Genomic DNA, 15,357 nt, shown 5'->3' with positions numbered 1-15,357 from the left:
GTAGCTCATTCGCTCCACCATGATCCTGATTCTCATTGGTCGTACACAACAGATCATTAATGTTACTGCCCACTGACATGGTCTTAAAGCTTTTGTTATCAAATGTCACACATTTTATAATTTACCTGCCATCATATACGGCACAGATCTTTTTTCATAATGAAGTCTCCAGAAACTGACAGTAATTTTAATCCAAGCCAATTAATTACATAAACATGTTGAATATTCATAGTACTTCATTTTTAACATAGTCGATGTCATCTCCTGTATTGATGCATGTTTATGTAGTTTTGATACTTTTATCTGCTACAGCATGAGAAAGAAATATGTGTACATTTTGTGAAGTGGTTGGCTCCCGTCAGATCACATATTTGAAAATATTAAAAAGCTAAAAGTACAGAAATTGATTCCATGACAGAGGATCTATTTATTCTCGCATGTAATTTCAATTTCTGTTGATGTTATCAAATCCATGAGTTAAGTGGAGGACAACTGTAGTCAAAGTACATTAAACTACATTTCCCCGTTGTGAATTATTCCTTATGTATCATCTTATTTACCATCGATCATAACAAATCCTCACAACGTGAGCTGAACTTTCTATTTAGAGCTCATTTTCTGAAGTGATGGAAATCAACATCCTGGTATTTAGCTACAATACATGTTGAGGACCAGTCACCCCGTTACAAGGGACTCAGCTGTTACACTGAAATGAACATTTCATGCCCTGCAACACTGAACACAAAGCATTGTGTCCTTTGCTTGCGACTGTTACCATGCCAACACAGGTCTGAATTGTGAGAAAGGTGCAGTTAGATGCCAGCTAACATCTGTGGTCAAACTCAGAAGGATCTGCTTCATCTAAAAAAATAACTAAAATATGTAGCATTGATTTGTTTTGTTTTAAGATGACTCCATATCAGTATTATTCTGCAAGACAAAGAAGTGGCGGTTCATGATAAAAGATGGCGTTTATTACATTTTCAAGTATTAATACATAAAAACAAGATTCACTATACAACGTTAAAAATAACTCCAGAAAGAGAAAAATCTCATTTCAAAGCGGGGACACCACGAAAGAAAAAAGACAAAGAGGCAAAGAAACATGAACTCCAAGTATTTGCCTCTGCTCAAAGTGTGATTCTGTCTTAATGTGAGGAGTTATCATAGTTCACACGCAACGTTATATTAGGTTTAAAAACGGGTTTCTGTTCCACTTCAGTTTGTATAACTCGGGTTCAATTCCTCACGTGGTTCAGATACACGGCTCTGAAGAGGAGCCTCCTTCAGTCGGCCTTCAGGGCGAAGAGCACGTCGTCCTGGCTGACGTTGAGGCGGACTCGCTGCAGGATTCCCAGGCGGCTCGGCTCCAGCAGCAGCAACCTGCAGGCTCCCAGACGCTGACAGACCGCCAGGCCCTCCGACACACTGATGGGCTGCAGACCCTCCACTCGACACAGAGCCTGGTGCTGCACAAACACCTTGGATACCAAAACAAAGATGACTTACTTACTTAGGCAGGTTTCTACACTTCAGGACCTGAATCATGTGTTATTAGAGGGAGGGAGGAAAAAGGAGGGGAGGAAGGAGAGAGATACTTTGCCGGCAGCACACGGCAGCTACGGGAGGCTTTGCTCTAACCACAGCGCCAGGAGTCACCGCGGGCTGCAGAGCGCTGGTTTAAGTTTGCTGATGTGAGGGGAGTCGGGATCAGACCCCCGGCGCTGGGGTTTCGGGCTGGCTGAATTGGAGATGCTACACTGAAGGTCTATCTCCTCACAGCGAGCGACTCTCCTGGTGCTGCGGAGGACGAGCCGCATATACAAGCAGTGTTCTCGTTGCCGCTCCTCTCCAATTAACAGAGGTACACGGACCTGGGGGCAAAAACCTGCTCCGTTTGTGAGAAGTGTGTCGTCGTCATGGTGAATTTGGGATCTGCATCAGTGAATCAGTGATCCAGCTCGGGGTCTAGTTGAGGGAGCTGCTTGTGTCGCATATGTTGAACCCAGCTTAGTCATTTATCCTGGATATCTGAAGTCTGAATGTGTGCAATAGCCCCCTTGTTGGCAGCACGGCGAACCCAATATAGGATGCAGATTATAAGATAGCAGTCTTATTTTGACAGGAAATAAAGATCTCTAATATTATGTCATCAGTAGTCCGATTGCATTTTTTTTTGTTGGTACTTGATTCTTTTTTTAATAAGTGATGACTGTAACTTTAGATTGTATGGACCAAGTAGTAGAGGTGAAATGCTGCCCCACATTTGTTTGGTACCACACGTTGCACCTGTAATAAACAGAAGTACCAGTTATGTGTTGGAGCTGAAAGGAGGGTCCACGCACGCACACTTTTTCACGTTTTTTCCCACTATTTTATTTTCCTTTAATAAAAACAAAATAGCTGGTTAAGAGGTTTTGGGTATTCGACTGCATTTCAGATGGAAATATTGTAATTTCTGTCTTCATGCGTTTCTTTTCATTGGTTCCTTCCTCAAACGATATCAGTGTACAACTCAAGATGTTCAGGTTGATAGTATAGATTTCGTTTTTCTGTGAGCGGTTCTTTTTACCTGTTGGAAGGTCGCCTCCTCCAATCCCAGCCGCCGAAACTCAGCGATGACGGCCTTGAGGAAGAGCTGCTCCTGCAGCGATGCACACCTGAGGACACGCATATAGGTCACTTCATCTGATCCCATCTGCACAACTCCATCATTAATGTGACCAGAGCGAGTGTCTCACTTGATGGCGGTGATGTAGGCAGAGGAAAACATCTCATTCAGCGCCTCCATCACGTGACTCATTCCCACCAATCCTGCGGCAGAAGGGCCGGCGGCGGAGTGCTCGCAGATCTCTGTCGCCCTGCGGCAGATATCCAAGCACCGCCGAGCGTCGCCTGAGAGAGCGGCCACCTGGGAAAGAAGTGTGAGACTTGTGCGTGAACAGGCCTGTGGCAAAGCTCAGGTCAGATGAAAGGGCGTTGAAGACGTCCCGGTCCGTTACCTTCCTGGACACCAGCTGGAGAGCGTCCTCCTCAAAGGCCTTCACCTTGTTGAGCCGGGACATGATGATCTGCTGGAGCTGCTTGAAGCTGTACGGCTGGAACGACATCCTCGTCAAACCCTGGAAACATTCAGACAAACGGAGCGTCACATAGTCCATCAGCGATTTTGTTTCATGTGCAGATTCCACCGTAAACAATGATGATGTGATATATAAATTCAGAATAATAATACCACATTACACGCAATTACAGCTGAAACGATTAGCTGATTAATTGACTAGTCAATCCTTCTTTATGGAACGCAGCCTCTTTTAATCAACACATGCCTTCTTTCACCTATGCCAAACAAACAGGCTGCTGCAGAGCTCCTTACTCAGACCTGCGTATCACTCAGAAAGGATTACTGTACGGTTTAGTCCGTTCTAGTTTCCCTACGTTAGCTCTCGATCGATGTCAGATCGGACTTCAAGGTGTTTCTCATGACTCATCACGTCCAACAGCCTCTCTTGTTTCACTTTGTGAAACTTTGGAATCATATCCTCAGAAGCCAGCGAGTGTTTATCTGAAGAAGAACAGCTGTGAGAGTAGAAACTGTACAAGCAGCACAGGGTGGGCCTCCCTCACCAGTCTGCTGGCCACTCTGTTGATCATGATCCTCTCTGGCAGGTCCATGGTGTTTGCGATGGTCAGCACCACCAGGCGAGCTTGACGCCGCGTCGGCCAGTCAAACAGGTTGTACATGACGTTCTGCTTCCTGGTCCATAACAGGTCCAACTATAGTCCAACACACACAGGGTCAAAGGGGGTTAGGACTGATCCTGAGGTCTACACTAACACACACCAAGTCCAAGATGGCTAAGTGCGGTCCCACCGTTGAATCGCCACCAGGTGCTTCCGGGCTCCGCAGACAGGTTTAGCCCTTTCTGCACCGTAATTCTGCATTTCTGCCAACTTTAGCTGAGAGAATTACCGACAATTCATTGGATCGTGACATTTAATACGGGTTTTGTGAAAAAGACAAAAAACTGTAAACAAGATGGGTTTTGACATTAATTATTAATCATTATTATTAAATGAACACGGAAAACTTAACATTAAAGAAGGTACATACAAACACATGAAATCAGAGAAATGCAAGGGGAGACATCAACAGGCCCAGTTTATTCATCAACCATATTTTTTTAATTTTACTGTGAAGCTTTTTTAAAGACAAAAATGAGTAAATAAACGATTTGTTAATAACCTCTCGTCTGGTACAGAAGGAACCCGGGAGACGTTCAAATCAGCAAGTAAAAAAAGGAGCATAAACCCTCATGATTGTACGGGATATGTTTTGGGAAACATGATGTAAGTGTCTTCCCATATCCATCGCCTGCAGCCTCTCACACTCCACCACTTACCAGGTTAGTTAAGTCTGCTGGGTTCAGGGCTCCAGCCTGAGGCGGCATCGGGATTCAAAACAGACGCTAAAGACTGCTCAACATCAGGGCTTTGTATTCTAATATATTTGTGGAGCTTCAAAATCATATCTAATACTTCCATCAGCTCTAATAATAATAATAATGTTACTCTTCTTTCATTCACTCATGTCCATTTTAACAACAGTGTAATTCAGACATGAAATGTTTTGAATATATTTTAAATAGTTTTTTGCCCCAAAAGAAAAATCTAACAGTTTAAACTTCTGTTTAGCCGATGTCTCCACAGTGCTGCGTGACAGAGGAGAACCCGGTTGGAACTTCTGAGTTTTCCAGACCAGAAAGACGTAAGTGACCATCATTACTGAACCACAACGGTGAATTACTGAACCAAAATAAGTCCAATATCAACGATTTATTTATTTGAATGCCCCTGGAGAATATTTTGATCAACAACAAAAAACAACAGCACTACAGCAAGTGGTGCACAAGAGGAAAACAGTATTGTATAACAGTAGAGTTAATGATTTTTGTTTGCAGCGTCTTGCTTTTGTCTTGTAATTTGCAGACGGTCCCTGCGCACTCGCCCGTCTGCCGGCTGCACATAGAGATCAATGTTCTCCGTCCAGACCGGACGGCTTATTTATGTAAAAATCTGGGTTTTGGTCCTTGTAGCTCGTAGTCTATGATATGAAAGAGGCATCTTTTGTGTTTGAAAACGTTTCTCTTCAGATTTATTGATCCCGAATCTGTGAATATATTTCCAACTTTACCGACTCTTTATTTCACCTTATGGCAGGTTATTGCATAGGGCCACTGGGTCCACAAGGGCCGGACACTTTGCTCTTGCGGGCCGGATTTTGCCCGCGGGCCGCTAATTGGGGATGGCTGCTTTATTATTATTATTAATATAAGTGGGTGACTATTCCTCAGCCTTCCTTGGTGTTTTGGTTTTGACATACGCGCACGCACTGTCAAACTCGCGCAGCTAAGGGGGGTCGGCGGGGGGGACGCCTTGCCATGGCGACGGGGGGAAACAGAACGTTGATGAACCAAACCAGCCGCGAGGATTTCCCCTTATAATAAGCGCTGCCGCCCTCCTGTTTAGGCCTATTATTAGAGCCGCTAGTTAAGTCCATTCAATGTGTGGGAAACACTGAATAGTATCATGATGACTAATACCATTACTAACACTAGTACCATTAGTAAAAAAAAAAAAAAAAAAAAAGGCTCGGCCCAAAATCGCCCGATATGCCTGATGGCCAGTCCAGCCCTGGTAGGTTGTTGAATTCACATATTTATAGATATTTTCCATTTTTAGAAATTACTGTTATGTAAAATAGTATTTTGTTGTTGTTTTTCTGCTTAACAGTTTGTCTCTGGTTAGTAGGTGCCAAACTATAGAAAGCAAAGTTAAATAAATAAATAAAAATATCCAATAGATGAGATTCATCCTTTATGTTTGCACATCTGTGTTATTTCCATTTTTGCTCCTGTAAAACGGACGTTCCAACCCATAAAAGTAGGAAAGAGATGTCTTACTTCGTCCACCAGCAGCACGGTCGTCTCCTTCCTGGGTGCAGGGTTGCTGAATCTCTTCTCGAGCAGAGCCGCTGCGTGGTCGGATGTGGCTTTCTGACCCGTCAGTTTCTGCAGAGACGAGACCGATACGTCAGTGAACACACCGCGTTTGGATCCAGTTGATGCACCAGTTCATATAAATAAAGAAACAGAGCAACGGTTTCCTTCTCCAGTGTTAGACGAGGAGGTGAATGTCTGTTTCCTCTCCAGTTTAGTCGAGCTAAGTAGATAAACTGGAAGCAGGAGGAATGTGCTCCCAGCGTTAGTTATTAAGACACAGTAACATGACTTTAGTCCCAAACTCCAAATCCCTGGATACTACAATTCCCAATATGCAACTAGATTTAGAGTATACATAATGGAAGACTCCTGTTCCAACTTTGTATAAACACAATATGTGGTCCAGATGCTGAATGTTTGCCCTGAAATATTTATCTTTTAAAATTCAGAAAAACTTCTGACCTTTTAAATCTGATTTCATTCTCTTTTTTAACATTCAAAATGAACCCAGATAGACACAGAAAAGTGGCGCCAACTGGCCAGAGATGAAAAAATGTGGAAATAAAGTCTTATCTATTAAAATAATCCCAGTTTCATTTTATTATTATTTTCTATTGTTATGTTATTTGTTTCATCCGTTTTCTCATGATGCATATGAGAGTTAAACACACCTGGTAAATATCCTGACATGACGTTGGTGAGCTGATGAACCTACTTCACCACAGCAAATAAATGTTGCAAAAAGATAATGTGCTTTACTTACAGCGCTCCTAAACCAACTAGAAATAGGCTCTATGGAAATCACAGGAAGCCATGTTTTCTTATTTAGCTGCAAGTGACTCTTACAGAGCAGAAACTAAAACTCCGCTGTGCAGAGGAAGTATCGACAGGCTGAACCTGTAAACAAACATGAGCAGCAGCTGAGGTTTGTATCCTCCATCATATGAACAATAAGTTAATTTATGTCCACTCAAACCGAACATCAACGCGTGCATGCGCGTTCGTCTTTGTGTGACGTTCCCTGCTCTCACCAGTAGGATCTGGACGTAGGCCTGATGAGGATCGGTCATCTTCATCCCGTTGACCTCGATGAAGTGGAAAGGAGGGATCTCGTCCACGTCAGCTGCGTGTTGCAGACAGCGCATCACCTCGTGGACGGTGGCCGTCTTCCCCGTGCCTGGCACACCTGAGATGTACATACACCTGAGACGCAGACGGCAGGACAAATCTGTTTTTACTGTGTACAGAGGAGGGCTGTTATAATGAAGAGATCAGTTCTATGAAGGTATGTTTACATTTCCAGGATTTAAATAGCTTCTCTTTGTCCAAAGCACTTCACATTACATCAACATTTACACACTGATCTAACATTCAGGCACAGCCACACTCCGATCGAACCCCCGATCTTCCGATTTAGTTATGGAAATTAATAAGATGGTCGCCAACCTGGAGATCAGCCAGTCATTCATTAGTTTGGCAGAACATTTTAAGGGCCTTCGGGCCTTTCCTGGTCTTACATTATTGTGATTTGAATATATTTGGGGTTTGAAACTTTTTAATTGTAAAAAGTATTTGTAGATGTCACCTGGGAAATTATATAAACAAATATATATATATATATATAAACAAATATATATATATATATAAAATAAATGCTGTATTGACAGTTTAAAAGATTAATTGATTCATCTAATTAGCAGATTAATGGACAATTGAAAGAATCACTTATTAGTGTTGTGTTTGTTGTGGCCGATACAGACAAAATGATAAAACTGATTAATAAGGAACAACAAGCCAAAGGAGTAGTTTCTACTGACAATTCTTTAAATGCTTCCAGGCAGCCATGCTATGAATATAATAGCTTATAATAATCTAATTACTAAAAGCTCCACATTATTTGTTCGAATTAAAGGCAAACGATAGGAACAAAACTAATTGAACATCCCCAAAGATTATGGTTATTTTCATGTTTTGAAATACTCATTAGTTTTACCTCTTGAACAAACCGTTTACAGCTCAGTCACCAAAACAGTACTTTGTTAGTTCAGGAAACTTCTGATCAGAGCATTTAAACAGGAGAAGACATTTGATGTCAACATACCGTAACGTAACAGTTACAGTTTTGATATTTGAGAACATGTTAATTCTAGGCCAAGACTCAGGATCAAGACTCAGGATCAAGACTCAGGATCAAGACTCAGGATCAGGATCAGGATCTTACCCCCCTGTGCCGTCTACAATCTTGCTCTCCACGAAGCTGTAGATGTCCTGAAACTCCTGCTCTCGGCAGGGCAGAGACTCCGGCACCGAGGACACATGAAGCCTGAAGAGAAACACCAACAAACCAGGAATGTTCAGGTCACTCTGTAGATCATCTGCTTCACCGACTGAATATGTTTTCATCAATTATTAATAAACACATTCTGGTCTTTTGTGATGTTTCTGTTAAAAAAAGATTAATAAATGCCATAAGGACTATCAAAAGCATGAAACCATTCCAACACGTAGACACGTCCTCTCAGACATCTGACTGTCTGCTGGAGGAGGTGACTCGTATTGTATATAGACGAGGGTCGGGTGTCTCACCTCGTTCTGGCCTCCTCTAGAACATTCGCAGGCTGCCGGGCCGGCAGCGACCTGCTGGGGATGCTGGGAGTGGCACGATGAGGAGTCCGTGGCGTGCCGGGTGTGATCTGTCAAAACAGGAAATGGTTAAAGGAGATGAAAAAAAAAAGTGTGCCAGATTCTTTCAGTTTGAGATTTTTCTCTAGCGTTCAGGACTTTTACCTTCTTGCTTGGAGTTTTTCGCGGCGTTCTGGTCGAGGAGCGAGTTCTCTGCTTTGAACGAGGCGTATGAGACCCCACTGCAGCATGTCTGCCCTTTTTAAACACAACCTCCTCATCACTATCGAGCCCTGCCTCCACTTCCTCCTCGTCATCATCCTCACTGCTCTGAAGCTCCTTCTTGGAGGGAACAAACTCCTCCTCGTCCTCTCCGTCGGAGTTAAGGTCCTGATGGTGGTCCAGCAGATTCCTGATCAAACAGAGAGTGGAGCTTCAGCACTCTCAAGTCTGCTATCAAGAATCCACTAATTGATCAATGAGTGGACTGAAGATGAAAATGATCAGGATGACCCCCTTCCCGCACTCACAGCTGTTTTCGGATGCGAGACAACACCAGCTGGGCCGACTTCCTCTTGGAGCTCCTCGGTGTGACGGCGACCGGCAGCATCGGAGAGTTCTCATTATCCACCTCAGCCCTGCCACATCACACAGCAACAGTATGAAAGCTGAATGGAAAGATGGTTTGAACTGATGCATAATGAGTCAGGCTCACAGAGGTCATAGAGGTCAGCAGCAACTAAACCCCCTCTATCTCATCCCTGAACGCACATCTGTAGGATTATTCTCTGTACTTCGTACGGTTAACTTCTGCACAAAATGTACAATCATTATGTCATTTTCATTTTAAACACAGATACTGTGTACATATTGCATATCTACATTCACTTCATATTTTTATTGGGGGGCAGCAGTAGCTCAGTCCGTGGAGACTTGACTTGAGATTCAGAGGGTTGTCGGTTCAAGTCCCCTCAGGACCAAGCACGTGTGGATGGTACTAGTTTGCCTCCTGGGCACTGCCAGGGTGCCCTTGAGTAAGGCACTGGACCCCTAACGGCTCCCCGGGTGCTGTAGAGTCGCTGCCCCCTGCTGCTAATACTAGCGAGGGTTAAATGCATACATTTCACACAAAAATAAATAAATAAAAGTTGATTAACAATCAACATTTTCTATTTTATTTAAGGTGGTGAATGTAGATCATATACATGTTATAAAACAGATTCTGATATTGACTGGACATTCTTAGCACTTCATTAGCGTGCTAACGAATAGCGAATCTAAACAGGAACTATAATGTTGCCATGGAGTCAGCTTTGGGCTTGAGCCCCATTTCTTTAGCCTACTGTACCGCTTGTCACCAGTAAAAGTGTTCCGCGTCAGCCATTAGCAGCTCCTGTGTGCGGTGCATCATCATCATCATCATCATACTGAAGGGGAAGGAATAAGCAGCCAAACTAAATGAACTGAGTTCCTGTTGTGTACTCACAGCACTCCCAGGGCCGGCTCCTTCAGGGATTTGGGTTCTTTTGTTCGAGAAGGAGTGGCAGCTCTGTTCAAAGACAAAGGGGGTTTTGGGGTTATGTTGCTGTATTTAATGAGAAAAACAAACCCGTTAATAATGAAGGGATGCGTGACTGTTTACACTAAAGCAACTCCACCCAGCTGTGCAGACACAAACCTCAAAGAACATTAGGATAATCGATAATAATCACCACATGCATGTGCCAACAACAGGTGTGAAGATGAGACGCACTACTTTGTTGAGCTCCGTGACTCAGAGACATGATATTATTACATATTATTACAGCTATTACATCCAAACTGGTGGCGTACCGTCTCCTTGGCGTGGTATTTTTCCTTCTGGGAGTCTTACCCGAGCCGGTCGGTAACCCCGCCTCAATCACATCATCACCCTGCTGAGGACTTTAACCCAACAGAAGAGGCACCAGTGAGTCTCTACATTTAAACTGGTTATCTCTGGTTGAAACCAGTTGAAAACCTGTTTGAACTATTTTAAGACTTTGTTGAGGGTTCATTCTTCACCTTGGAAACCAGAAAAATGTTCAAATTTACTCGCTTTCTGTGTAGACACTGTTCACATGACCCCAGTTTAGGAAACAGGTTTCCACATGGCAGAGAGTGATCTAGAAACCTGCAATAGTGGACTTGCCACTGTAGTTTTCCTCAGGACATATCCAGGTTTAAGAAAACAGGAAACGTGTATATATGCTCTAACTAGGCTATGCTGCATGAATTGTTAAAATCACCAGAGTTATGACAATTTATCCTGAGGGGATCATGAATGTCGGGACCAGCTAATAGACATTTTACAAAATCACTCAGCTGTGGTGAAACCATACAAACTGGACACTCCAAAACCTCTAATGGGAGCACGGCCGCTTTAAAGCCCGACAGTAAAAGCGATGTGGGCGCCGTGACTGTGTGAGAGGGCCGATGCTGACCTGGTGGAGTCGCCTTTGGAAGATGACGGAGGACTGTTCATCTCAGGCACAGACACTTTCCTTAAGATGATGGAGGAGGGCTTCAGGCACAGAGTGCCCTCAGCGCCGGGGGCTCTGTGAGCCCTCCTGAGGGGGGTGAGCCTCTGGGTGAGGTACAGGGTGTGAGGAGGAGAGGCTGACAGTCTCTGAGCCAACATCACCTCCGACTCCAGTTCTTCGTCCAGCAGCTGGCTCAAGATGTCCTCACTGACCGACTCCTCAGCATCTGACGGGGCGAGGAGGGAAAACATTACCTTGAAGCCATCATTCACCAGCAGAGGGAACGGAATCATTGGTGGTGAAGCCAAATCATCCAATTACATTATTTATTTCCTTAATTAGGCCTCAAATATGATAAACAGACTCAGAAACAGAAAAATATTTGTGCTTTTCTATATCTTCTGTGTTTTTATCATAATAAAATGTTTTACGAAGATTAGACGTCTCTAATATTTCTGTATTTATTGTGGGTCGTTGGCAGATATATCAGCCTATACTGATAGATCTGCCTATGTGTAATCTATCACCACTACATCCAGAAAAGCTGGTACTTTATAATGTTGTGGTATGACTCTGCATGGTGCATTCTCAAACACTCACTGCTGAGCTCCAGTTTCTTGCGGACGCCGGGAGTCCTGGCCGAGGCGTTCCTCCTCTTGGCGCTCAGACATTTTGAGGCCGATAATTTGGTGGCGGAGTGCAGCGACTCGACTTCGGCAGCGCCAGCCTTCCCCGCGCTCATGGTGGCCCTGCTGTACCTCGCTTCCCTCGACATGGCCCGCCGCATGACAACGAGGTCTGGAGTTGGCAGGGCGCGTCGGGCGTGGCCCCGAGAGGTTGGGGCTGCCGCAGGCGGCGAGCAGGGAGGCGAGGGGGGGAGGGAGGGTTTGGGACAGGGAGGGGGGGTTGCTGGTGCAAGCTCAGAGTCCATCAGCGCAGAGTCCAGAACTTTGAAGGTCTTTGAGTCCCAGGACAGCTTCACATACAGGGTGTCATTATCTCCAGAGTCTGGGAACGGAGCCGTTCCATCCAGGTGCTTCACCTTTAAATGAAAGACATGACGCTTAAAGGGTAACTTCACCTCAATCAACCGAAACATTTCCCCTCACCCCTCTTGGAGGAACTGTCCACGCATGCAGTTTATATTATCAGATACCTGTATGAGTTGTGGTCAATACAATTTGAAAAAGTGACATCAAGTGACAAAAGTGACAAAAGTGACATCAAGTGACAAAAGTGACAAAAGTGACATCAAGTGACATCAAAAGTGACATCAAGCAAATAGGAAAGAAACACTTGGCCTCAAAGAGCAGCTCGTACACACTGACGATTCTAGTGTATCGATTTAGATGTTTCCGTTTTGGCCCAGCTGACATCGATGAGAAAAACTTCTGCTTCTTCATTGAAAATGCTCAGAACTGCTTCCTAAAAACTCACTGGGAGGCGACGGTGCTACCCACCAACCACCGTGCAAACAAAACTATTCCGTTATGAAAATAATTATCCCTGATGTGATTGTTTGAAGCGGACAGACATGGGGGAGCGATATAAATGGTTGTATTTAATATATATTTTAAATCCTTTTTTTCCCTTTTCAAAATATGTTCTATGCTAAACTTGGCATCTCCCCCTACCTTAACGTTATTGAACCTCACACCCACCTTGGAAAATTAATCATTGGATGGAGCATATTTTAATTGATTGCAATCAGCTAAATTAAAGCAATAAATTCAAACTTGGGTCATTTTTTTTTACTGTACTGTGTTTTGTCCTCATCAGTCTGCTTGTGTTGAACTGCTGCAAAAAAAAACCTTGATCGGGACTTCCCTAGTTTTAAATATGTCTAATAGTTTTGTCTTTGCTTTTATTTTGGTAGCACACGGATTCCTAAATGTAAAATATGTTTGTTTCTTGTGTTTATTCATGGATCCCGGGAAGTAACTGCATTAGCACAAGTTAAGAGTCCTCTTATGAATTCATATGAAATTAATTCGGGGTAAGATGCACACTTGAACAGCTTGATAAGAATCACAGGAGTGTTTGAGCACGTCATTCAGATGTCACAGAAAGTCACCTGCACAGGTCTGAGGATGGACCCGACGTCGACCTCGTCGTCACAGCTCCGACCCTGGTAGTAGAAGATCTCCTGTGGGTGAGGCTCTCTGCCCAGCAGCTTCAGTTTGCTCAAAGGCACCTCGGACACACGGACAAACCACTGGACCACTGCCTTCTTCTGCTTCCCGCTCTCTGAAAGGAGCCGGGAGAGAAACGGCGTTCAAGTGTTTGAGGACAAAGTCAGGTGTAGTGTGAGGTCACTGCGACTCACCGTCTCCAAACAGCCTGACGACCCTGGCCACATACGGGTTGTCTTCGTCCTCCCCCTCTATGAGAATGTGCTGGCCGGTCATGATGACCGTGACCCTGGGGAGACCTTCCACTCTGATGGCCAAAGAGCTGACATTTACAGATTCAGATTATTAATAAGAAAACAGGACCAACAAACAAAACATGACGTTTTATTATAATTAAAGTACCCAGCAGTATATGCAGAGCTCCACCTTAACCATCTGCGATGAACACATTCATGCATCAATTATTATCATCCAGGCATATAACAGACATTATTCTCAAATGGGTGATTCTGCATTATGAACCCTTTTCGTACATCAAGTATAAATAGATGATAATGCATTTGTACTTGTGAATGCAGGACTTTTACTTTTGTGGGGTATTTCTACACTGTGGTAGTACTACTTTTACTTAAGTGCAATATCTGAGTATCTTTTACCTCTGGACAAAATAGAAAAGAAACAAGCTCATATATCATACACGGCAAAATAACCTCAGACTTTAAAAGAGAATGTAAATAAAATACTATTATAGGCGCCCTAAATCAGCATAACAAATTAAACAGACAGTAAAAAAGTACAAGATATGAATGAAATTCAACTCAATTAAAGGCAATATTGATGTTTTAAGCCTTGATTTAACAGTTTGGGGAAATACGTTATATCAAATACAGATAAAGATCAATAATTCAGCAGCAAGATTTAGATATGGAACATATTGGAAAGCCTCCACGGTGATGGATGAAGTAACAAAGTATGGTTACTCAAGTGCTGTCCTAAAGTGAAAAGTTGAGGATCTTGTACTTTTCTGTCAGAATTTTCATTGTATGCAAGTTCTACTGTAAAAACATTAGGTTTTACAGCTGTCCTTAACGGTGTTGCATCCCCTTCTTGTCCCGTGAAATCCACGCATCTCCAGATGTGTTCATTCAGAATGCTCCTGATCAACTGAAGGTAATAAAAGTCTTCCTTTATGCGTAGAGAAAGTTCAACTACTCACTTTTTTAAACTAATTAATGGTCACAAAATCTGAAAACGTGGATGTTTTTCTGCATTTGTGAAAAGTTGACACATTATATCACAAGCTTATTACCATCTCCAGCAGAAACATATTTTACACTAAAACACTGACAGGGGACATTTTATTGCACAGTGAATTACTTTCAGTACTTTAAGTATGCTGCAGATGATACTTTTACTTTAAGGAATTTTCTCTATACCCGATTCCCTCAGTGTCATATTAATGCATGTCATTTTATGAATAGGTTCACATTTAATCTGAGTTATTAAGTGTCTGCTAGGCTTTAATGCTCTCCCAGCAGGGACAGGTAGCAGACTTGGGTTGTCCCTGTACTGTTGAGTTCGTAGCTGTTGTACTGTTCAAACCTTGATTCACACGATGACCATCGGGCAGCAATAAATATTTAATTAAGATATCTACCATCTCCAGAGGTCTCCTTGCTTCGACTCATATATATTTACATAACACAAGTCTGTTACTTGTAGCAGTATTTTCACAGTGTTGCATTTACTGTAGTGAATACTCCTTCTACCCCTTAGTAAAAACTCCTTCTACCCCTTAGTAAAAACTCCTTCTACCCCTTAGTACGTAGTACTCACCCATATTCGGAGGTTTTTAACTTCCTGTTGAACGTTAAAGGCTTCCCCCGCCACTCGTAGACTCGTCTGACTCTCAGTCTGGTGAAATACTTCATCCCGTTGCCTCGCGGTCTGCTGCACGAGCTCACCCTTACAATACCAACGGTACTCGGGTGACTGTTTATCCGTTTATCTGTTGTAATTCAAAATCCTCACCTAAAGTTGGAAAGTTCAACAGAGACAGCTTTCAGACATCACACGGCGCTGCAGATAACATTTCGCGCG

The 15,357-nt window shown here is 43.3% G+C and overlaps 1 protein-coding gene across 2 annotated transcripts; it reads right to left on the bottom strand.

Moving 5' to 3' along the window:
* Nucleotides 1–952: 952 nt before the first annotated feature.
* orc1 (origin recognition complex, subunit 1) lies at nucleotides 953–15,348 on the bottom strand. 2 transcript variants are annotated; one of them, XM_084010957.1, is made up of 18 exons: nucleotides 15,094–15,348; nucleotides 13,452–13,579; nucleotides 13,200–13,372; nucleotides 11,726–12,167; nucleotides 11,087–11,351; nucleotides 10,458–10,547; nucleotides 10,111–10,173; nucleotides 9,155–9,262; nucleotides 8,790–9,036; nucleotides 8,589–8,695; nucleotides 8,224–8,325; nucleotides 7,034–7,205; nucleotides 5,964–6,071; nucleotides 3,628–3,777; nucleotides 3,003–3,122; nucleotides 2,742–2,911; nucleotides 2,573–2,660; nucleotides 953–1,481 (listed from the first exon to the last, which is right to left on the bottom strand). In XM_084010957.1, the coding sequence occupies exons 1-18, from the start codon at nucleotides 15,186–15,188 to the stop codon at nucleotides 1,287–1,289; spliced, it is 2,823 nt and encodes a 940-aa protein (XP_083867083.1). In that variant the 5' UTR covers nucleotides 15,189–15,348; the 3' UTR covers nucleotides 953–1,286. The 2 variants fall into 2 exon arrangements, with proteins under 2 accessions (XP_083867083.1, XP_083867084.1); XM_084010958.1 differs by lacking the exon at nucleotides 10,458–10,547.
* Nucleotides 15,349–15,357: the final 9 nt, after the last annotated feature.

The sequence above is a fragment of the Eutrigla gurnardus genome, assembly GCF_963514095.1.
Source record: "Eutrigla gurnardus genome assembly, chromosome: 6".
NCBI classification, from domain to species: Eukaryota; Metazoa; Chordata; class Actinopteri; order Perciformes; family Triglidae; genus Eutrigla; species Eutrigla gurnardus.
Note: the sequence above shows the minus strand (reverse complement) of the source record. Positions and strands in the feature narration are given on the sequence as shown.